The 20,080-nt window shown below is 34.8% G+C and overlaps 1 protein-coding gene across 2 annotated transcripts in view; it reads left to right on the forward strand.

Annotated features, from left to right (window-relative positions):
• Nucleotides 1-20,080, forward strand: part of whd (carnitine O-palmitoyltransferase whd) — a 297,210-nt gene that overhangs the window by 48,094 nt on the left and 229,036 nt on the right. For both annotated transcript variants that reach the window (XM_090412567.1, XM_090412568.1), the window contains exon 4: nucleotides 9,661-9,835. In XM_090412567.1, the coding sequence (XP_090268693.1) occupies nucleotides 9,661-9,835 (175 nt within the window). The remainder of the gene's footprint in view (nucleotides 1-9,660; nucleotides 9,836-20,080) is intronic.

Here is a 20,080-nt window from a genome sequence, read left to right on the forward strand (position 1 = left end):
ATTCTAGAGGCCATTGAAAAAAAAGCTCATAATTGGTGGAAAGAGTACTTTAAAAGGAATCAGAGATGAGGTGACATGAAAATGAAAGATAGTCTAGATTTTGGAGTAATTAGTTTGAAAACAAGGCTAAATTAAAAAAAAAAAGCAGTGATAGCATGGTGGAAGAAAACACTCAACAGGAATGTTATCGGGAATATACATCAAAACTTTAAGTAGAAAAAGCTACAGAATCTTGAAATATGTAAAAGCAACTGGAGTAGATAATATTAGATCAGAAATATTCAAATATTTCTGGTCATGGTCATATACATATCCTAGTCATGGTAATATGACTAGGATATATATATATATATACATAAGTTTTGTAAATCTGGAAAACTCGTACTACGATGTGTAAGGAGAAAACTTTTCAGAACACTACAATTATATGGAGTAAATGGGACATTATACTGACCCATATATAGTCTATATTCTAATTGTCATTAGCATTTAGAATTGAAGGAAATACAGGACAATGGTTCGATTTAAAATCAGGGATAATACAAGGATGCACATTATCTCCACTCTTATGCATCATCTATATGGATTGCATTAAACTTGATATTAGAATCAGAGATATCAGACTTAGCTTGTTGCATTATGCAGATAATGTTGTATTCCTAATCACATTTTGAGTAAATCTACAGTGTTGGCTAACTAAATTGCATAACAGCTGTATCAAATTTGGCATGAAATCAGGAATAAAAAGACCAAAGCTATGAAAATTTTAGAATTTTCAAAACTTTGAAAATTTTAGAACAAGTAAAATATTTCAGGTATATAAGCAGAGTTTTTAGTGAAGATAGCAAATTAAATTTGGAAATAGACCACAGAATCAGCAAAACTAGTATTGAGATATTAGTAATTCTGAGAAGAATTGTTGAAGAATTGTCTGAACAAACGTTATCAGAATCAGTTAAAAATGATGAACAGAAAATGAAACTACTAAAAATAAAGAAAGGAACTTGACATTATTAACATTTATATAAGGCGGTATGGCCACTTTAGTAGAAATTAAGTAGTTCAGTAAAAATTAGCAAATGAAGTGTTTTAATGTCAAGAGAGCAGACCCCATGCAAGACAAAAGTCTAGGTGGATTGATTCAGTAAGAAGTGCCTTATTAAGAAATGTTTAGATACTACAATATTATAATAAATTTAGTTTAATCCTTTATCCAAGTGTGAGCAAACAAAGTTTGCGCCTGAAAGTATCTTCAGGACTGGGGTAAGGCGGTACAACACCGGGCAACTCGTTGCAAAGGTGGAGCAAGCTAACATCACTCCTATCTCAGTATCTCCCATAATGCAAAACACATCTCCTTGCGGATATGTCTAATGTTATGCATTAAGGGAAGAGCCACTACCCAGACTAGTTTCGACCTTTATTGAGGTCTCTTCAGTGGGAGCCAGGCCCAAGTGGAGATATCAGGCAGAAGCATTAGCAAGGTCATCTCTACCTATAGGAGTTGCCAAACAGTGTGCCACCTTTTTAATAAATTACTCTGGATTTAGAGAAAGATGTTGAAAGTTTATTTTTCACTTGGTTAGACTATAATAAATTTAGTTTAATCCTTTATCCAAGCGTGAGCAAACAAAGTTTGTGCCTGAAAGTATCTTCAGGACTGGGGTAAGGTGGTACAACACTGGACAACTCATTGCAAAGGTGGAGCAAGCTAACATCACTCCCATCTCAGTATCTCCAATAATGCAAAACACATCTCCTTGCAAATATGTATAATGTTATGCATTAAGGGAAGGGCCACCACCCAGACTAGTTTCGACCTTTATTGAGGTCTCTTCAGTACCTTCCCGCAATCCTGAAGATACTTTCAGGCACAAACTTTGTTTGCTCACACTTCGATAAAGGATTAAGCTAAATTTATTATAGTCTAACCAAGTGAAAAATAAACTTTCAACATCTTTCTCTAAATCCAGAGTAATTTATTAAAAAAGGTGGCACACCGTTTGGCAACTCCTATAGGTAGAGATGACCTTGCTAATGCTTCTGTCTGGTATCTCCACTTGGGCCTGGCTCCCACTGAAGAGACCTCAATAAAGGTCGAAACTAGTCTGGGTAGTGGCCCTTCCCTTAATGCATAACATTAGACATATCCGCAAGGAGATGTGTTTTGCATTATGGGAGATACTGAGATAGGAGTGATATTAGCTTGCTCCACCTTTGCAATGAGTTGCCCGGTGTTATACCACCTTACCTCAGTCCTGAAGATACTTTCAGGCGCAAACTTTGTTTGCTCACACTTGGATAAAGGATTAAACTAAATTTATTATAGTCCAACCAAGTGAAAAACAAACTTTCAACTACAATATTAGTGTTGACAAGTAATGAATTAATTTGGTGGAAAATTGTGAATAGGAGATTCATAATAATGTAAACATAATCATGTGGTGTTGTCATTGTAGACTGAACATCCCTCGAGGATTCGTATCAGAAAATTGATGATGATGATTTAAAAAATTTCTGCATCAACTTTTGTTTTAAAACTGTCCAAGCCTGGAGTGTATCATTCAGTGCATCTGTAGCTTGCCTTATCTAGTCAAACTCTTTCTTTTAAAGTTACATGGTGATCAGCATTCATATTTAAGAATTTAGGGACACAAAACACACGTGTTGAAATAATTATTTTACTAATTATTAATAAAATAACAATTCACGTTTATTGTAGTTTTAATTTTTTTTAAATTATTTTTATTTATTTTATATATATATTATTATTATTATTTTTTTTATCACTAGAGGTCAGGCTAAGAAAAAGATTAGTTAACAACGTAGTTTTAATTTACCTTTATTAGAGTGTAACAGCATGTAACTTGGTTCCTATACATGTGTATCCTTCTGATGATGACCTCGATAGAGGGATCAAAACGTCAATTGTTATTTTATTAATAATTAGTAAAATAATCATTTCAACATGTGTGTTTTGTCTCCCTAAATTCTTAAATATTATCTAGTCAAAGTTTAACATACTATTCCTGTCTGGAAAAAGGACATGTTAAATTTAATAGGTATTGTAAATCTGACCTTTTTGATCGTGTCCTGGCTCTACACAGAATCAATGGCTTGTTCCTCACACTGATATCTGATATTAGTACAAATTTAAAGAGGCCTGTGGCATTCTAATCAACTGCCTAAGTGATAAAATTTTTTAAAACTATTTCTAATTCAGAGTATTTTAATCAGAAGGTGAGAGAACTTTTCACTTCTTGTACTGGGAAATATATTACTTCTCTAATACTTCAACATTGGTATCTCTTTTGGGTCTGATCACACTGATGAAACCTCAGTAAAGGTTAAAACCAGTCTGGTAGTGGCCCTTCCCATAATGCATAGCATTACACCCATCTGAAAGGATGTGTGTTTTGCATTATGGGATACTAAGGCAATTAATGCAAGACCATTAGCCTGTATATACAAGAAGCCTCGTTGTGAGGATACTTCACTCATAAACTGTTGTTTACTTACACTTGGATAAAGGATTAAACAAAAGTACTTTTTCTTGGCAAGTATAATATTTAAAAAAAAATCAAACTCTCTAATCTCAGTAATAATGATGGCATATAAATATCAAGAGTACAGATGGCATATACTCAGCTGCTAGAGCACTGCTACATATGTATCCCCAGTAAAGAGCTCAGGAAAAGATAAGTGCTATTTTGCATAATATTTGATGTTGCTTGCATTTTAGTATAATATTGTTTATATTTTATAGCTTAGTGTACCTGCTTGATTGTTGAGCTTGTGAATTTGCTACCAGCTTATTTGTACCTAAATTTTGAATCTTGCCTTGAATAGAACACAATTGCATATCTCATTCATACTGTTATCATGTTCTTGAATAGACCATAATTGCATATCTCGTTCATACTGTTATCGTGTTCTTGAATACAACACAAGGGGAGTATGAATGAGATATGCATGCTGGGCAGCACGAAGATCAAATGCTATTAATGATATAGACTTCTCGAAAATGGTTTGATGTCATGAGTGCAACATGTAGGTGTAGTTAAATGTGAGATATGTGTTTGTTGAGAGACTGAACAGGAGAGAAGAAGGGTGTGGATTTGTAGAAGGTAATATTTTGCTAGATTTAAGAATTATCAGTGAATGAGAAACAGACTGAAGGAATGAAAGTTAGCATAAATGTGGGTGCAAAAGACAGTTATATGGCATGAATAACGATTGAAAGCTATTGTGACTGAGGGAGTGAAAGGATGCAAGAATGAAGACATGAAAGTAAGAGATGGGAAAGTGAAAGGAAGTAGAAATGAGGAAATGAAAGAAAGGTGCTGAAGTACGTATGAGAGAGAGAGAGAAAGAGAGAGAGAGAGAAAGACTATGGGAGCAATATAGTGAGATTTGGTGGAATACAAGATTTGAAGAAAGAGTTGTTCAAAGGGAAAAATGCAGAGTGATATTAAACTTTTAGTGGAAACAAAATGAAAAAGTGCAAAATAATAGAATGAGAAATTTCTCTGAGAAAAATTAGGGAAGTGATCAGATGGCATCAATGACAAAATTATGTTAAAAATAAAGTAGTAGGAAACAACTTGACATTTGATAGCATTTAGGAATGTGTAATCATAACTTATCTCTGGTGGTATGGTCATTTAAATAGAATGGGAGAGTAAATGTTCACAAAAGAGATGTTGAGGGCAAGTAAAAAGATCCAGAGGAAGACCATATCTGGGTGTATTATACATATCTGAACGTATGTGATGATACATACATGCAGAATTGTCTTAGAAGATTGCAATATATGCTCTGATAATAGTCCTGATAGATAAGTCTAATTTTGGGGAAAATGGTTGATAAGAAGTTAGTAATGTATGTCATGTAGTACTATCATAGTATAATCTACTGTTCTTGAAGGTGTGTATTAGGATTTTTATTCATTTATTTACAAACAAATGCATTTATTTATAATTAAATAAAAAAAGAAATAACAAACTTGATGATGATGCCCAAAAATACACTTCTGGAGAGGATCCAGAGACGAGTGACCAAGATGATAGCAGGTCTGAGGAATGAACCTTATGAGAATAGGTTGAAGATTTGTGGGTTGCAAAAATTGGTCGATAGGCAGAAAAGGGGGTGATATGAGTGAGACATTCAAATTACTGAAGGGTTTTTATAAGATTAACCCAGAAGATATTTTTGAAAATACGACTGGTGGTGGGAGGGCTAGGGGCCATGCATGGAAGCTGGGCAAGAATGTAGTTAACAAGGGTGTTAGAGCTAGGTTTTTTACTCGGAGAGTGGTGAATGAGTGGAATAAGCTGCCAGAGTCTGTTGTGGGTGCTACAACCGTGAATGAGTTCAAGGCAAGGTATGATTAGATACTGTGTGAATGTCAAATAGTTGTTCTTGACATGATGTTGGGGCCTCCCTCGATGAGTCTATCGACTCCTTGGAGTTGCCCATAATAATAATAATAATAATAATAGAAAAAGAAACTAATACTTTTCTGCCCTTCCTACATGCACTACTTATACAACTTCTGAGTGGTTTGTTATTTTTCTGTTTATAGGAAACTTACAGGCACCGAAAATACTTGCATATGTGGTCATACTGTCATCCATTCCAACATTATGCCATACTCTCAAAACATTTGCACATAGAGCCAGACAAAAGTCTGGTTCTATGTTTGAATTTGTTCTGATGACAGAGCTCTTGTCTGTGAACTCAGTTATCTTTATCCACACTCTTTTTTGCTTGAAGCTGATAACTACAACTCTTATAAAAACAGACATACTACATTTTGTCATTATCCCACTTTTCACCTGACACACAAAATCACAGCAAATTTGCATCCCTATCTTAATACATGTGAGAAGATAGCTAAAGTTCTTCATAAATATAATCACCATTCACTTTTATACCACAGCAACTAGCAACTTTTGTTGTTTTTCTAAGGATGAGTTTCATTCACTTCACACTTTCTTGGATAGACAGTTAGATCTATTAATATTTGCTTTAAAGAACTTAAAAATTACATTCATTATTATCATTATGGTGTGTCAGGACTTGCAGACCTTGCTCTGAATATCCCATCACAGGATTAAATGGAAAAAGACTACTGCATAGAAAAAGACTACTGTGCTGCATAGAAATTTTTGAAGTCTCACAGACTGATTTTAGAATAACATCAGCTATGATTCACTGATGTTATAGCTGATGTTATTCTAAAAACATGTATATGATTCACTTCCATAACCTAAATAATGTGAACCTAAACTGTGAACGGTTTGAGGTCCGATGATTAATAAACCCTCGACACCGTAAGGTAAAAGAGGGTAAAAGGAAGGTGAGATGAGATTATTATATTATATTTTATATTATATTATAATATCATTATATTATATATATTATTTATTATTTATAAATTTTTTTCTTGAATAACTGCAAGAAGAAATCAGGTGAACAAGTACAACAGATGTCCTGATTATTATGGGAGATTTTAATGCAAAGATCAGTTAGTACTCTGAAGATAAAGGCAGACGTAATGGATTTGGTCATGGAGAGATGAATGAGAGAGGAGAGGACTTGATTAATTTTTGCAAAATAAATCAACTGTTAATCACAAATATCTTATTCTACCACAAGCCACAATAAAAATACACCTGGACATTGCTAAACAGTGAAATCAAAAACTGTATAATCGTTAATAAGAAATGGAAATATTCATTCCAAAATGTTAAAACATTAAAAAAGATTCACATGGGTACAGATCATGAACTATTATCCACGAAACTAAAAATCAGTTTCAAAAGAAAGAGAATAAACCACCAAAAACAAAAGAAGATGATCATCTCAAGACTCGATAGCTTGAACAGATCTAACTATCAGAGAACATTGAAAGAAAAATTAAATAATCTTGCTTTAGATACAATCTCTGAGTCTTGGAAAAAAGGTAAAGAAATTATTAAAGAAACAGCAACTAAACACCTGGTCTACCAGACAAGAGTAAGTAAAGATTGGCTTGAACCAGACAGACATTTTGGACTTATGGGAGAGAAAAAGAATATCCAAAACCTCTCAAAAGAAATAATGAAAAAAAAAAAATTAGAATATTATACAAAAATTTGAAAAAAGAAATAGACAACAAATGCAGATTAGCAAAAATCACATATTTAGAAGAAAAAGCAGGAATGTGTAAAGAAGCAGCATACAAAAAATATGACTCCAAGACCACTTATGAAATAGTTAGAGATAACTAGCAAATAAACACCCAACCCAGTTTCAACACCACAAAAAGATGGAACCACAACAAGTAACAGTGAAACAATAAAAGAAATATGGACTAATCATTTTAAAGAAACATTTGCAGCTGAAGAAAACATAGATAAAGATGCCTTCAACTCAGAAGAAACTTCTGACACAAAAGACATCCTAAATGAAGAAATACATAGAGCAATCAAACAAATGAAAAATGATAAAGCACCAGGCATAGACAACATTCAAAAAGAACTTCTGGAAAAGGGGGGCAGAAAGCATAATAAATCACCTAAAGAACTGTTCAACAAAATACTAAAGAAAGGAAATTTACCAATAGAATGGAGAACGGCCAGATCATACCCATCCACAAAAAAAGGAGATGTCAGGTCCTACACTAACTATAGACCTGTTACCCTTCTAAGCCACTGCTATAAAATATTCATCAGGATTCTTCAAAACAGAATTAAACATTCCTATGAAGAACAGATGGAAGAAGAGCAAATGGGATTTAGAAATAGGAGAAGCACAATAGATGCAATTTTCATATTAAACAGATTAGCAGATCTTATGAGAGACAAAAATAAAAAACTCTACTGCTGTTTTATTGACTTCAAACAAGCTTTTAAACAGAAGCAAATTCATTAGAATTCTAGAAAACAGAGGGGTTTGACAAATGCATTAAATTGTATCAAGAATTACTATTCAGAAACACAAGCAATAGTAACATACAAAAACATAGAAACAGATCAAATTAAAAATTAAATTAAAATTTTTATTTAAAAAAGGAGTTATGTTAGGCTGCCCACTATCACTATTTATTCAACCTGTATCTAAAAGAAGTAGTAGATGAAGGACTACAAATGTGGGAAGGCATAACTGCAAATGGAAAAATATAACACATTTAAAGCATGCTGACAACATAGTTATCACTACAGACAACCAAGAAAAATTAGAAAATATACTGACTAAGCTGCATCAAATAAGTAAAAAATATGAAATGAAAATCAATTTTAGTAAAACAAAACTAATGGTAATAGGAAGAAAAAGGGAAGCAATCCCAGTGAAAATAGGAAACAGTAATATAGAACAAGTAAAGCAATTCAATTACCTAGGATCAATGATCACTGAAGATCTAGACTATTTCGAAACCATAAAATACAGAATCAATAATGGATGGATAACAATGGGCAGACTACAAAAAATATGGAACAATAAAAGATTAAGCAAAGAACTCAAATTAAAGATATATAAAACAATGATAATTCCCATAGTAATCTATGGCTCAGAATGCTGGATCTTAAGGGAAAAATAAATGGATAGACTCAATGCTTTTGAAGTGAAATGCCAATAGAACAAACTGGACAGAAAAAAAATGAATGAAAAAGTCAGAGAAGAACTTAACTTTAAAGAAACAATAATTACAGCATTAAAAAAGAGCCAATTAGCTGGTTTAGAATGAACCCAGAAAGACTACCAAACATACCATTAAATGGTAGAATTGAAGGACAGTCCAGCAGAGGAAGATCAAGAAAGAAATGGTAATAGGAAGCACCCCTTAAACTTCATAATAGAACTTCATAAAAAGACAGCAGACAGGAAGAAATGGCAAAAATTCGTTTTTGAGGAACTCAACCTGCCATGAGCAGAAAAGAAGAAGAAAATTTTTTTGTTATTACATAGTCTGGAAACCATGCTTTAGAGATCAACCATGGTTGTTTTTCAAGCCACTTCAGTAAGCAGGGCATTGTTTTCATGCTTGATACAATTCATCTACCATTTACAATCACAAACATCCATGCTCACGATGAGATTCGAGTCTGCAACCCATTTGTTAGTGAGTGGGTATATTCAACACTCAGCCAAGCAGGCTGGTTTATCTATTATATACTATTGTTTTTCTATATGTAAATTGTCTGAGGTATTTGATAGGAAAAAGAATGTTTTAACAGAAAGAATTTTTGCTAGTTAATCTTAGTTTGGAAACTTCACGCATGCTGTCTAAAAAAAAGAAAAGAGTAGAATACAACTTTCATCACTATTTCTTAAACTGAAGTAAAAAAATATATATTTAGAAATTATGCCATTCAGCAAAATACTGCTGACAGTTTCTGAACATGTCATTGATGTTTATAGTATTCTGCAATATTTTTGATCTGAAGCACTTAGTTTTATCTTATTTTAAGTGGTCCTTAACAAGTGCTCTCTTAACAAGGACCACATATGAAAAACATTTCTGCAAGGAGGCATCTCATTATTGTTTCATTAATTAGAATAGCTTTGTTCTAATTCATTTTATTAATTTTAATTAATAAAATAATATAAATTTTAATTAATTTTGTAAAGTGTATAGCTTTTTCATTTAATTAGCTCCTTTTATTATTTCTGCAGAGAAGAAATGATGCCTTTGGCAGCCCTCTTGATCACAAGCTTTTTGTATAGTTCTATTCTGTGGATAGCAGTTATACTTATTTGTCGCTACACTCTGAAACTTCTTTTCATGTATAAAGGATGGATGTATGAACCTCGAAATAAAAAAGCAAGCTTCAGGACAAGATTATGGGCTGTAAGTATTTAAAATTCAACTTCAGGTTTTCCTGATAATAAAAGTTTGGGGAAACTTAAAGTTCAAGATGCTAGTGTAAGAGACAGTAAAATTCCAATAGTCTGTCTTCATTATGACTTCAGTGAGTCATTATTAGATATTTAAAACTCTTGCACAATTGAAGTAACGATAGCTCTTTGGAAGTGGTCTAGGATTGATTTCACACACTGTAAATGCTGGTATGAAGATAATTATAAGAACAGTAATTTAACCATTCCGCACTGAGAATTTTATTGTGCTCACCAATTTAGATAGCAAATGAACTAGAGTAGATTAGTTCGATGTAGCTTATATTGTACACAAATTATAATACAACTGAAAAAAAATGCTTTTTTTACTTATTCAGTATTTTCAACTGTTTCATAATGTCCTACCCATATTCAAAACATTATAATTATGTAAAAGCAGTAGTGAGTTAGAAAAATATCAATGCATGAAAAGCAAAAAAAAAAACAAAAACAAAACAATCTGACATTCAATGGCTTTATAAGAGCATATGTTTGGCAATTTCTCTGTGTAGATACCAAACTTAGGATTTTATGCAATAAATTTGTGTGTGTGTGTGATTTTATTGATGCTTCTTTAAGGAGTTCCTCCAAGGACTCATTAAGTGAAAACCAATTTAAACACTCATACTAAATTACCTATCATATCTTTCCTTAAACACATTCGTTGATCATCTAATGCTAGCTCATCTCATCAACTGTCGCTCCATCTCCTTGTATCTCAGGTGTTCATAGATGCACATAGTAATTCAGATGTGCTTTTATCAAAGCCTTGCAAAGGAAAAATGACTTCCTTTTTCTTATAAGTTAGTGTTCTCTTTAGTGATTAGAAATATATACATGTTGTATCACTCTTTAGTGATACTCCTTTAGGGAGTTCCAATAACTCATTGAGGAAAAACCTATTTAGACATTCAAATACCTATCATATATTTCTTTGAACACATTCACTGAAGACAAAATCATCTAATGGTAGCCCATTCCACACACACTTACAACATGTGATGAGAAGAACCTGGTCTTTGCATACTTTCTATCTCTCTCTCCCCATCCAAACTGCAAAATCTCACTTATGTCTATACTATAAGATCCCTTAACTTGTATGTTTCTATCTTATCTTATCTCATCTCTACATCTATTCCTCAGACTTTTAAGACTACATTCCCTCAATAAGTATGGCCAGTGTTTCCCAAACTTTCACTACATGCATACCCATTTTAAAGATTTTAGTAACCAGCATACACTCTCAGGCAAAGGAAATTTGGGAGAAGTTATACTAATACTTCATTCAAACATGAATAATTATGATAATAATTATAAAAATAATTTTAATATTTGCATTATAATAAATTAGAAACATGTGAAACAATTAATTTGAATTATATTAGATATATATTTTTATATTGGAGAGCCCACTAGAGGGCTACATGGTCAGAAGTGTTTTCAGAGAGCTCCCAAAAGCTAAGTATAATTTTGAGTGAAAATTAGAATATAGGTCTAAATCATAACGTAATATTGTCTAATTTTGGTAGCTTGTTGTGTCTGTGTGATTTTGGTGTGAATTCCATTATTTAATTTAGTATATAATGATACGTTTCATAGATTTGAATATGGCACCAATGCGACGTAAGACAATGGCGTCCAAAAATACGACGGCATTGTTCAAAAACTGTAATGTGAGAGAGTTTGTCCAATGTGATGTGTGTGGGATGTATACATTCCCGAATGAGGCTGGAGTTTGGATTGAAAGTAATAGTGGTGGAAGAATGTGCAGAAAGTGTAAGCAAAGTGAGGATTTGAAGTATGTGTCAGGTTGTCAGACAGTTATGGTTGAAGAAAGCCAGAATGTAAGTGAAAATAGTGGCTTGATGGAGAATTTTGATGTACAAGATGGCAATGAGAGCGGTGATCAAAGAAAGAGTGAAACCAACTATACAGAGAGAGAAAATGGTTTAAATGATAAAAAAAATGAGGAATTATTTGTAGGAAGTGAGATCGCTAAGTTGCACGCAATTATACAAAATGCGCAGCGGCAATTAGAGCACCTGCAAAACTCCTTCCAGAGTGATTTGGCTAACATAAATAAACAAGTGTTTGAAAGGAAAAATAAGCGTAAGAGTGGGAGAGTTTCTGAAATGAAGGAAAGAGTGTTGTATGGTGACTTGCTATTAAGAGGAGTGATAGATGGGAGTTTAACTAAATCGTACTTACCGGTTTCGAAATTTAAGGATGTAAGTGAGAGTATTAGAGCACAAAAACAGAGGGCAAAAGAATTGATAGTTGTGGTGGGTACGAATGAATTGAAAGGAGATAAATTTTTTATGAGAGAGGACTTGAAAGTATTGTTAAAGGTAGCGAAAGAAAAGAATGACAGAGTTAGAAAGGTGAGTCTGTTGCTGCGATATGACAGAGAGGAGCTTAGAAGGAGGGCCATAATCGCAAACGACATTATGCGCAGGTTATGCAGACTGTTTGGCGTGGATGTGTGGAATGAGTTTGATGCACGAAATAAGTTATACAAGATGGATGGCCTGCATTTGAATGGATTTGGTGTGTGCAGACTAAAAAAAGTGTTGCTGAATGAAGTGAAAATGGATATGCACAACCAGGGAAACTAGAACTACCAAGGAGGGGGGGGGGGAGTGGATATGCAGACATCAGTGAGACAGTTGAATGTATATAATGTACCCGAGCCAGTACTATGGACAAAAAATGGGAATGGGATATTTAGAATAACGCATCAAGATAGGGGTGGGACAAAGGGATCATTGCACTTCATGTATACTAATGCTAGGAGTATTAGGAACAAGAAGGAAGAATTTTTGGCCTTGATTGGTTCTTCCTGGCCACAGGTTATTGGCATTAGTGAAACATGGCTGATGGAAGATGTTATAGTTAGTGGGATAGAATGTGTAAGTTATAGTGTGTTTAGGAGGGACAGAGAGAATAAAATGGGGGGGGGGGTTGTTATTGATGATAGCTGATGAACTGCAGCCAAGGAGAATTGAAGTTGTATCGCAGGATAGTGAAAAGAGCTCATTTGAGGCTATTTGGTGTGAGATTGAGACTAACAGAATAAAATATACAGTTGAGTGCTACTACAGACCAGGTGATGGAATAGATGGTGGAGATAGTATGCATAAACAAATTGATGAAATGAGTGGAAGGAGGGTAATTATTATGGGGATTTCAAATATGGTAACATTGATTGGAAGGAGGAGAGGACACGTGAGGAAGAAAATGGATTTTATTCAATTATTAAGAGATAACTATCTGAGACAGCATGTAATTGAAAATACAAGGGGGTGTGAGAGTGCTTCACCTGGTAATAGCATCTGAGTATTTGACTGTAATGAATATGACCATGTTGCCACCTATTGACCTGGGAGGTGGCTAAATGTATGGAATTTTCGATTAAGACAGGGTATATGTGGAATTACCATGCTGGCAAATATGACAAGCTTAGGAGATTGCTTGGATCAGTGCCATGACATGTCAAACTGCAAGGGCTGGATGTCGATAGAGCATGGGAAGTGGTCAAGGAGCATTTACAGGAGGTTATAGCTGATTGTATACCTAGGGTCTGAATAGTAAAACAAGTAGGGGTTAAATGGATGAATAACACAATTAAGCTTGAGCTTCAAAAAAAAGAAACAACTGTGGAGGGAATTTAAAGAAAGGGGTTACCTGCAGGCACACGAACGGTATAAAGTGCAGGCCAGAAGGGTAACGAGTGTGGTAAAAAAAGCAAAAGCGGATTATGAAAGGAAACTAGCTATGCAAGCTAAAGAGAATCCCAAACAGTTCTTTCAATATGCTGCAAGTAAAAAAAAAAACTATACATGGCAAAATGTTTTTAAGGAATGACGATGGTAAGGAGGTCACTGAATCAGTCGATGTAGTGGAGTTACTGAGCGAGCACTTTGCAAAAGTATATCATCCAGGTGGTGACATTGAGAAAATGAAGGAACCATTAGTTTATACGGGAATTGTGATGAATGAAGTGGAGGTGAATAGTCTATTACAGAACCTTAATGTGAATGCATCTGTGGGATTGGATGGTATACCTGCACGGGTCTTGCGTGAAGCAGCTAAGGAATTATCAGTGCCCTTGACCATGTTGTTTAATCTGAGTCTCGGGTCTGGTTTAGTCCTGAAGGTGTGGAAAGAGGAGAAAATAGTTTCACTGCATAAAGGAGGATCCAAGACTACGATTGCAAATTACCGACCGATCAGTATATCAGGAGTCATTGTCAAAGTCTTAGAGAAAGTAGTCAAGGTAAAAATACAGGAATGGGTTGATGAAAATGAGATACTGTACGGGGGACAGCATGGCTTTGTGAAGGGTAGATCATGCCTCAGTAACTTGCTCAAGTTTTATAACAAGGTGATGGCTGAACTGGATAAGGATAATGGGTTTACAGTGATACTGCTGGAGCTGGCACAGGTGTTTGACAGGATACTACATGGAATTTTAATCCGTAAACTACAACATATGGGAATGGATATAGGGTTGGTGAGATGGATAGGTGGGTGGTTGATGGAGAGATATCAAAGAGTAGTTTATTCATGAGTAGAGTCAAAAATACGTCCTGTGACTAGTGGTGTGCCCAGGGTTCTGTTCTTGGACCACTGCTGTTTAATCTGTTTATTAACGATATGGGGATGGATCTAAGAGGAACAGTTCATTTGTTCGCTGATGATGCCAAGTTGGGTAGGGTGATAGTGAATGCAGAAGATGTCAAAATCTTGCAGGATGACTTGGATAGATTGGTGTTCTGGGCTAAGGAGAATGGAAGTCAATTTAATGTGACAAAATGTAAGGTTATGCATTTTGGGGTGAAAAGATTAGCAGCAGTATACCACATTGGTGGAAATGTACTCCAGGAGAATAATGAGACCAGGGACTTGGGAGTGTTGGTGGATAGGGAGATGAAGTTTAGGGTCACATTGCAAAATTAGCTAAATCAGCTCATCAACTCACTTGGGTGTTGAAAAATACCTTGACGAGCAGTGACAAGCAAGTTATTGTACCTCTGTACCGAGCTTTGATAAGACCTCATCTTGACTACTGTGCCCAGATTTGGTCACCTAGGTTCCTTCTTGATGGGGAGGAGGTGGAGACGATCTAGAGGCGAGTGACTAAGATGATAGCAGATCTATGGAATGAACCATATGAGAACAGGTTGAAGATTTGTGGGTTACAGAAATTAGTTGATAGGCGGAAAAGGGGAGATATGATTGAGACATTCAAATTACTAAAGGGTTTCTATAAGATGAATTCAGAGGATATTTTTGAGATAAGGACTGGTGGTGGGAGAACTAGGGGACACCTATGGAAGCTGGGCAAGAGTGTGGTTAGGAGGGGTGTTAGAGTTGGGTTCTTTACTTTTAGAGTGGTAAATGAGTGGAATAAGCTGCCAGAGTTTGTTGTGGGTGCTATGACGGTGAGTGAGTTCAAGGCAAGATGTGATAGATACTGTGAGAATGTCATATAGTTGGACATGATGTTTAGGGCCTCCCTCGATGAGTATAAGGACTCCCTGGAGTCGCCCGTAATAATATTTATAATATATAAATTCAAATATATTAAATTTATATATTAATATTATACTAAATTATTTATTATATATTATATCAATATATTTATTAATATTATATATTAGTGTATTAGAATTAAATAAAATTAAGTATTAAATATTCATATTAACATACATTTTAGTTATATGTATCCAATTTACATGCAGTAGTAACAAAAATTATGAAATTTAGTGGAGAATTCTGATCAAGTGGTTCAAACTATTTGAATTTAAAATTTTAATGCAAACATTTCAAACATCCCCTTTGGACTGTGATTGTGCTGTAAACAAGATGTGGTTTAACATTGTTTACAGCACAATCACAGTTCAAAGAAGTCAGTCAACATGTGCCAAGAGATATGTTTTTTAAAACTTTAGATTTTTTAGTTATTAAAAAATTAATTATAGAATACACCTGCACTTACCTTCCACAATATAGGGACCAAAAAAAATTAATCAAAATTTAAAATGTGCTTCATACCTCTGAAGACTTTCACGTACCCCTGAGGATACTCATACCACACTTCAGGGAAATATTGCCATACGTTAGTTATCATCCTGGTTGGTATTGCTGGATCTTATCAACTGTCTGCCCATCTACTTGTAACCCAGATGTCCATATTTGCACATAGTAATTCAGATATGCTCTTACCAAGGCCTTGCAAAGGAAGAATAACTTCCTTTTTCTTGCAAGTTAGTGTTCTCTTTTGCAGTGTGGCCCCCTAAACTTTAATTTGCTATCCACTATAAACCCTAATTCTCTAGCTTAATTGACTATGTGCAGCAAATTCTCATTGAGGTCTTCTAAGGCACTTCTTACTATCTCAGTCCACCTAAATCTTAATCTTCCTCTGGATGTCTGTTTCCTGCTATTTAGGTAACAAATCTCCGTTTTACAAATCTTTCCCTTCCCATTCTGTGTAAGTGACCAGACTACCTGAAATTAGCTCTGCCTCATACATTCCTGAATGCTAACAATTTTAAGTGCCTTCCTAATGTCTTCATTTTTAATATGATTCTGCCATTAATACCATCTACTGACTTCTGTAAGTTTTCTCAGAACTCTCTCTCTCTGTGATCTTCAGTCTTTGATCAAGTGTTTAATTCTAACTCAGCTCTCATCACAAGTTAAGATTGGTTTGAATACTGTCTTGTATATAGCTAGTCTCATGTTTTCACATACATTTATTCTGTTATCTATTTCCATATTTAATTTGCCATCTTTGCTAAAAAAATTGTTCCTAAAATAGCTGAAATGCTTTACTGTGTTTTATAGATTCTCCATTCAGAATGGTTGATATTTCCAGTATTCCTGCCTATTTTTCCAAATCATTGTCTTCTTATTGCTGATTTTTATGCTAAATTTATTAGTAGGAATAGCAGTTATTCGATTTATTATGGGCATCCCATATTAAATGAAATAAGACATGTACTGGATTTATTTAGAAGTATAACATATGTATAAAGTAAAGAGATGAGATTAACATCTTGAATTCTGATATCAGACCTAATGCCACTTTTCTTCATAATGTGTCAGATAGATGATGAATAACAGTGAAGGTAATGTGCACCCTTGTCTCATACCTGATTTAACATCTTTTTGTACCTACCTCAGAAAGCTTCTCACTTATAACTCAAATATAAATTATGTATTGCTCACTATAATGTCCCACTTATATCATACAACTGTAGTGTTTTAAATAGCTGTTGTTATTACCATCATCATAGAACTTTAAAGAATTCAAGGACTCGTCAAGAAGTGCCTTTTTTTGGTTGTTTATACCTAAATACTTTTATCATATCTCTTTTTTGAATATATTAATAGAAGATGCACTCTAACATGGATCACATATGCTTTCTCACCCTTAGTTTCTACAAATGAGTTCTATCCCAATTGCTATATGCTGCAAAATCTTGTAATATTATGCAGGTAATAATAAAATTTATATTACCCCCATAAGTTAAAAATAGGTGCTATAGCATCAATTTTTAACTTATGCAGGAATACATGAAGAACATATGGGAAGAATAATTTTGGACATACCTCTGTAGGATGTTCCTGGTTGTCTTCTTATTGAATGGCATCTAGCATATGGCGATATACATTTGTATTACATATGAAATATGACTAAAAGGAAGTGGGGGGGATGTGAAAATAGAGAGGTGTGGAAGAATTGCAGGTGAGGCAAGAGGTATGTGAATTTTAAAACCTGGGTTTTAAGGGTGGGCTGAGAATTCTTTATGGAGAAGGTGAAAGATAGAAATTTTTGAGGAAAGGAGAAGGATAGAATATAATGGAACAAGATAGGAGTGGGAGTTGTCTCAGAAGACAACACACAGTAGTAGACATATAGGAAAACAAAACAATGCTTAGAATATCAGAAACAATAACCATAAAATATGACAAAAACTCAATAAACGTTCACTGCCCCTATATAATCTCCAAGAATTGGAAGCTCCAAAACCTAAAAATTAGGTCACGACTCTGACAAGCCGACATAACATAGCCTCCACTTTTCCCATGAGCTCCGAAGACGACGTACTGTCGAAACAGCTCACACCCCGTTATTCTCACTCCTAATCTTGTCTCATCATATTCTATCTTTCACCTTCTTCCCAAAAAAATTCTCAGCCCACCCTTTAAAACCTGGGGTTTTAAAATTCACATACCTTTTGCCTCACCTGCAATTCTCCTACACCTCTCTATTTCCACCCCCCCCCCCCCTTTTCATTCAGTCATACTTCTGCAGTAATACAACTGTATATCACCATATGCCAGATACTGCTCAATAAGAAAACATCCTACAAAAGTATGTCCAAAATTATTCTTCTTGTATATTCTTCATGTATCTGTCTTTAAAACATCAGTAATGCCCTAAAAATTGAGTAAAAAGCCAATGAAATTATATAAAAAAAGCCAATGAAAATATTAAAAAAAAAGTTTAGGAGTACCCCTAAACAAAAATAGCCAGAAACATTAATATTTGTTTACAGGAGTAACATGGAAATATTTCCAGAAATAATACATATAATCTTTCCCTTCCCATGTACCACTTCATTGATTCAACCAGTTTCCATTGATTCCAGCCTGTCATTTCAGAGAGGATACCATAAACTCCAATTTCATAGTGGAAAAAGCTAGCCAACATTAAAAGAATTCTGGAAGAAATGCTATTGGCAAAGTGTGGCATATTGTGAGCTGGAAAGTTTTGTTCACAGCATGATAAAATTTGTAACTTCAAACCTGGATCAGATTTTGAATGGTTCAAATTCACTGAATAACAACAATAACAAAATATTACCCACACACACACACGTATGCGTGGCTATTAAGCGACCACTAGTATGGATTCTGCCGAAGCCGATCAACAGGAGATCTACTCTCATACATCACCCATCGCTAGACAAATGCCATGGAGAAAATGGCACAAAGGCTTACTAAGCAAACTCCCATCATTTGGACTGTCTCAGGACTTCTACAGATGGATTGCCAGCTTCCTGTGATGGTAGATGGCTCCCTATCCTCTCACCATCCAACTAATGCTGGGGTCCCACAAGGTTCAGTTCTCTCACCAACCCTCTTCCTTCTATATATCACTGACTTCAGTTGACCTCTAACCCAATACACAGTTTTGCAGATGACAGCACATTACACTCCTCTCTTTCATTTAACAAACCCTACTCTGCACAACTCACTTCAACCCACAGAACATCAACCATCTCTGTCCTTAATTCTGATCTCCAAGCTATCCTCCAGTGGGGCTCAGATAACCTCATCAACTTCAACTCTAGTAAAACCCATTTCTATCTTATTTCTCACAAAAAAGAACCATTTTCCCCAGCATTGTTTTTGATAGCACTCAAATTCCAAGACAAAATGAGATTTCTCTTCTTGGAATTACCCTGACATCAAGCCTCTTCTGGCATAAACACATCACAACCATTGCATCCTCAGCTTCCAAAAAAACTAGGTTTTCTCTTTCACTCAAGACGCTACTTCACCTCTAAACTGCTGTTAACATTATACAAATTACAAATCCACCCAGCTATCAAATACTGCTCTTAAAAGCTCCCTCAAAATGCTTGACACAATACAGAGGAGAGAAATTAGACTGATATATGACCTATCTCTCACCAACTTGCTCCTCTCACTTTCACATGGACACTTGGGCTCTGCAATTTGTATATTCTATAAATATTTCCATGGGAAATGTTCATCTGAAACAGCATCAATTAATCCCCCCCCCCACTTTGTACTAAGCCCATTGGAACACGTAACAGCTGCTGCCCAACATCCTTTCACAGTACACCTTGAAACCCACAGAACAAGTTTCTTTTCCTCCTCCATCCCTGCTACTGCGGTATTGTGGAACAGTCTTCCCCTTGACATATTTCCCAAGGAATACAACATACAGGTTTTTAAATCAAATGTAAACAAGTTTCTCCTTTCCCAACCCACCAAGCATATATGGTATTAACGTACTATAGATTGACTAGCCAATCTCTTGTATATGGGGCCCCAACATAAAAAATAAATAAATAAATAAAAATCTTAGAGCAAATCTTGGCTTAGAGATGGCACTAGAAGATGTAGAGTTCATCCAATCTCATCCTGAAGACCT

The sequence above is a fragment of the Typopeltis vanoorti genome, chromosome 23, assembly GCF_054136105.1.
Source record: "Typopeltis vanoorti isolate ZY-2024b chromosome 23, IOZ_Tvanoo_1.0, whole genome shotgun sequence".
Classification (NCBI taxonomy): Eukaryota; Metazoa; Arthropoda; class Arachnida; order Uropygi; family Thelyphonidae; genus Typopeltis; species Typopeltis vanoorti.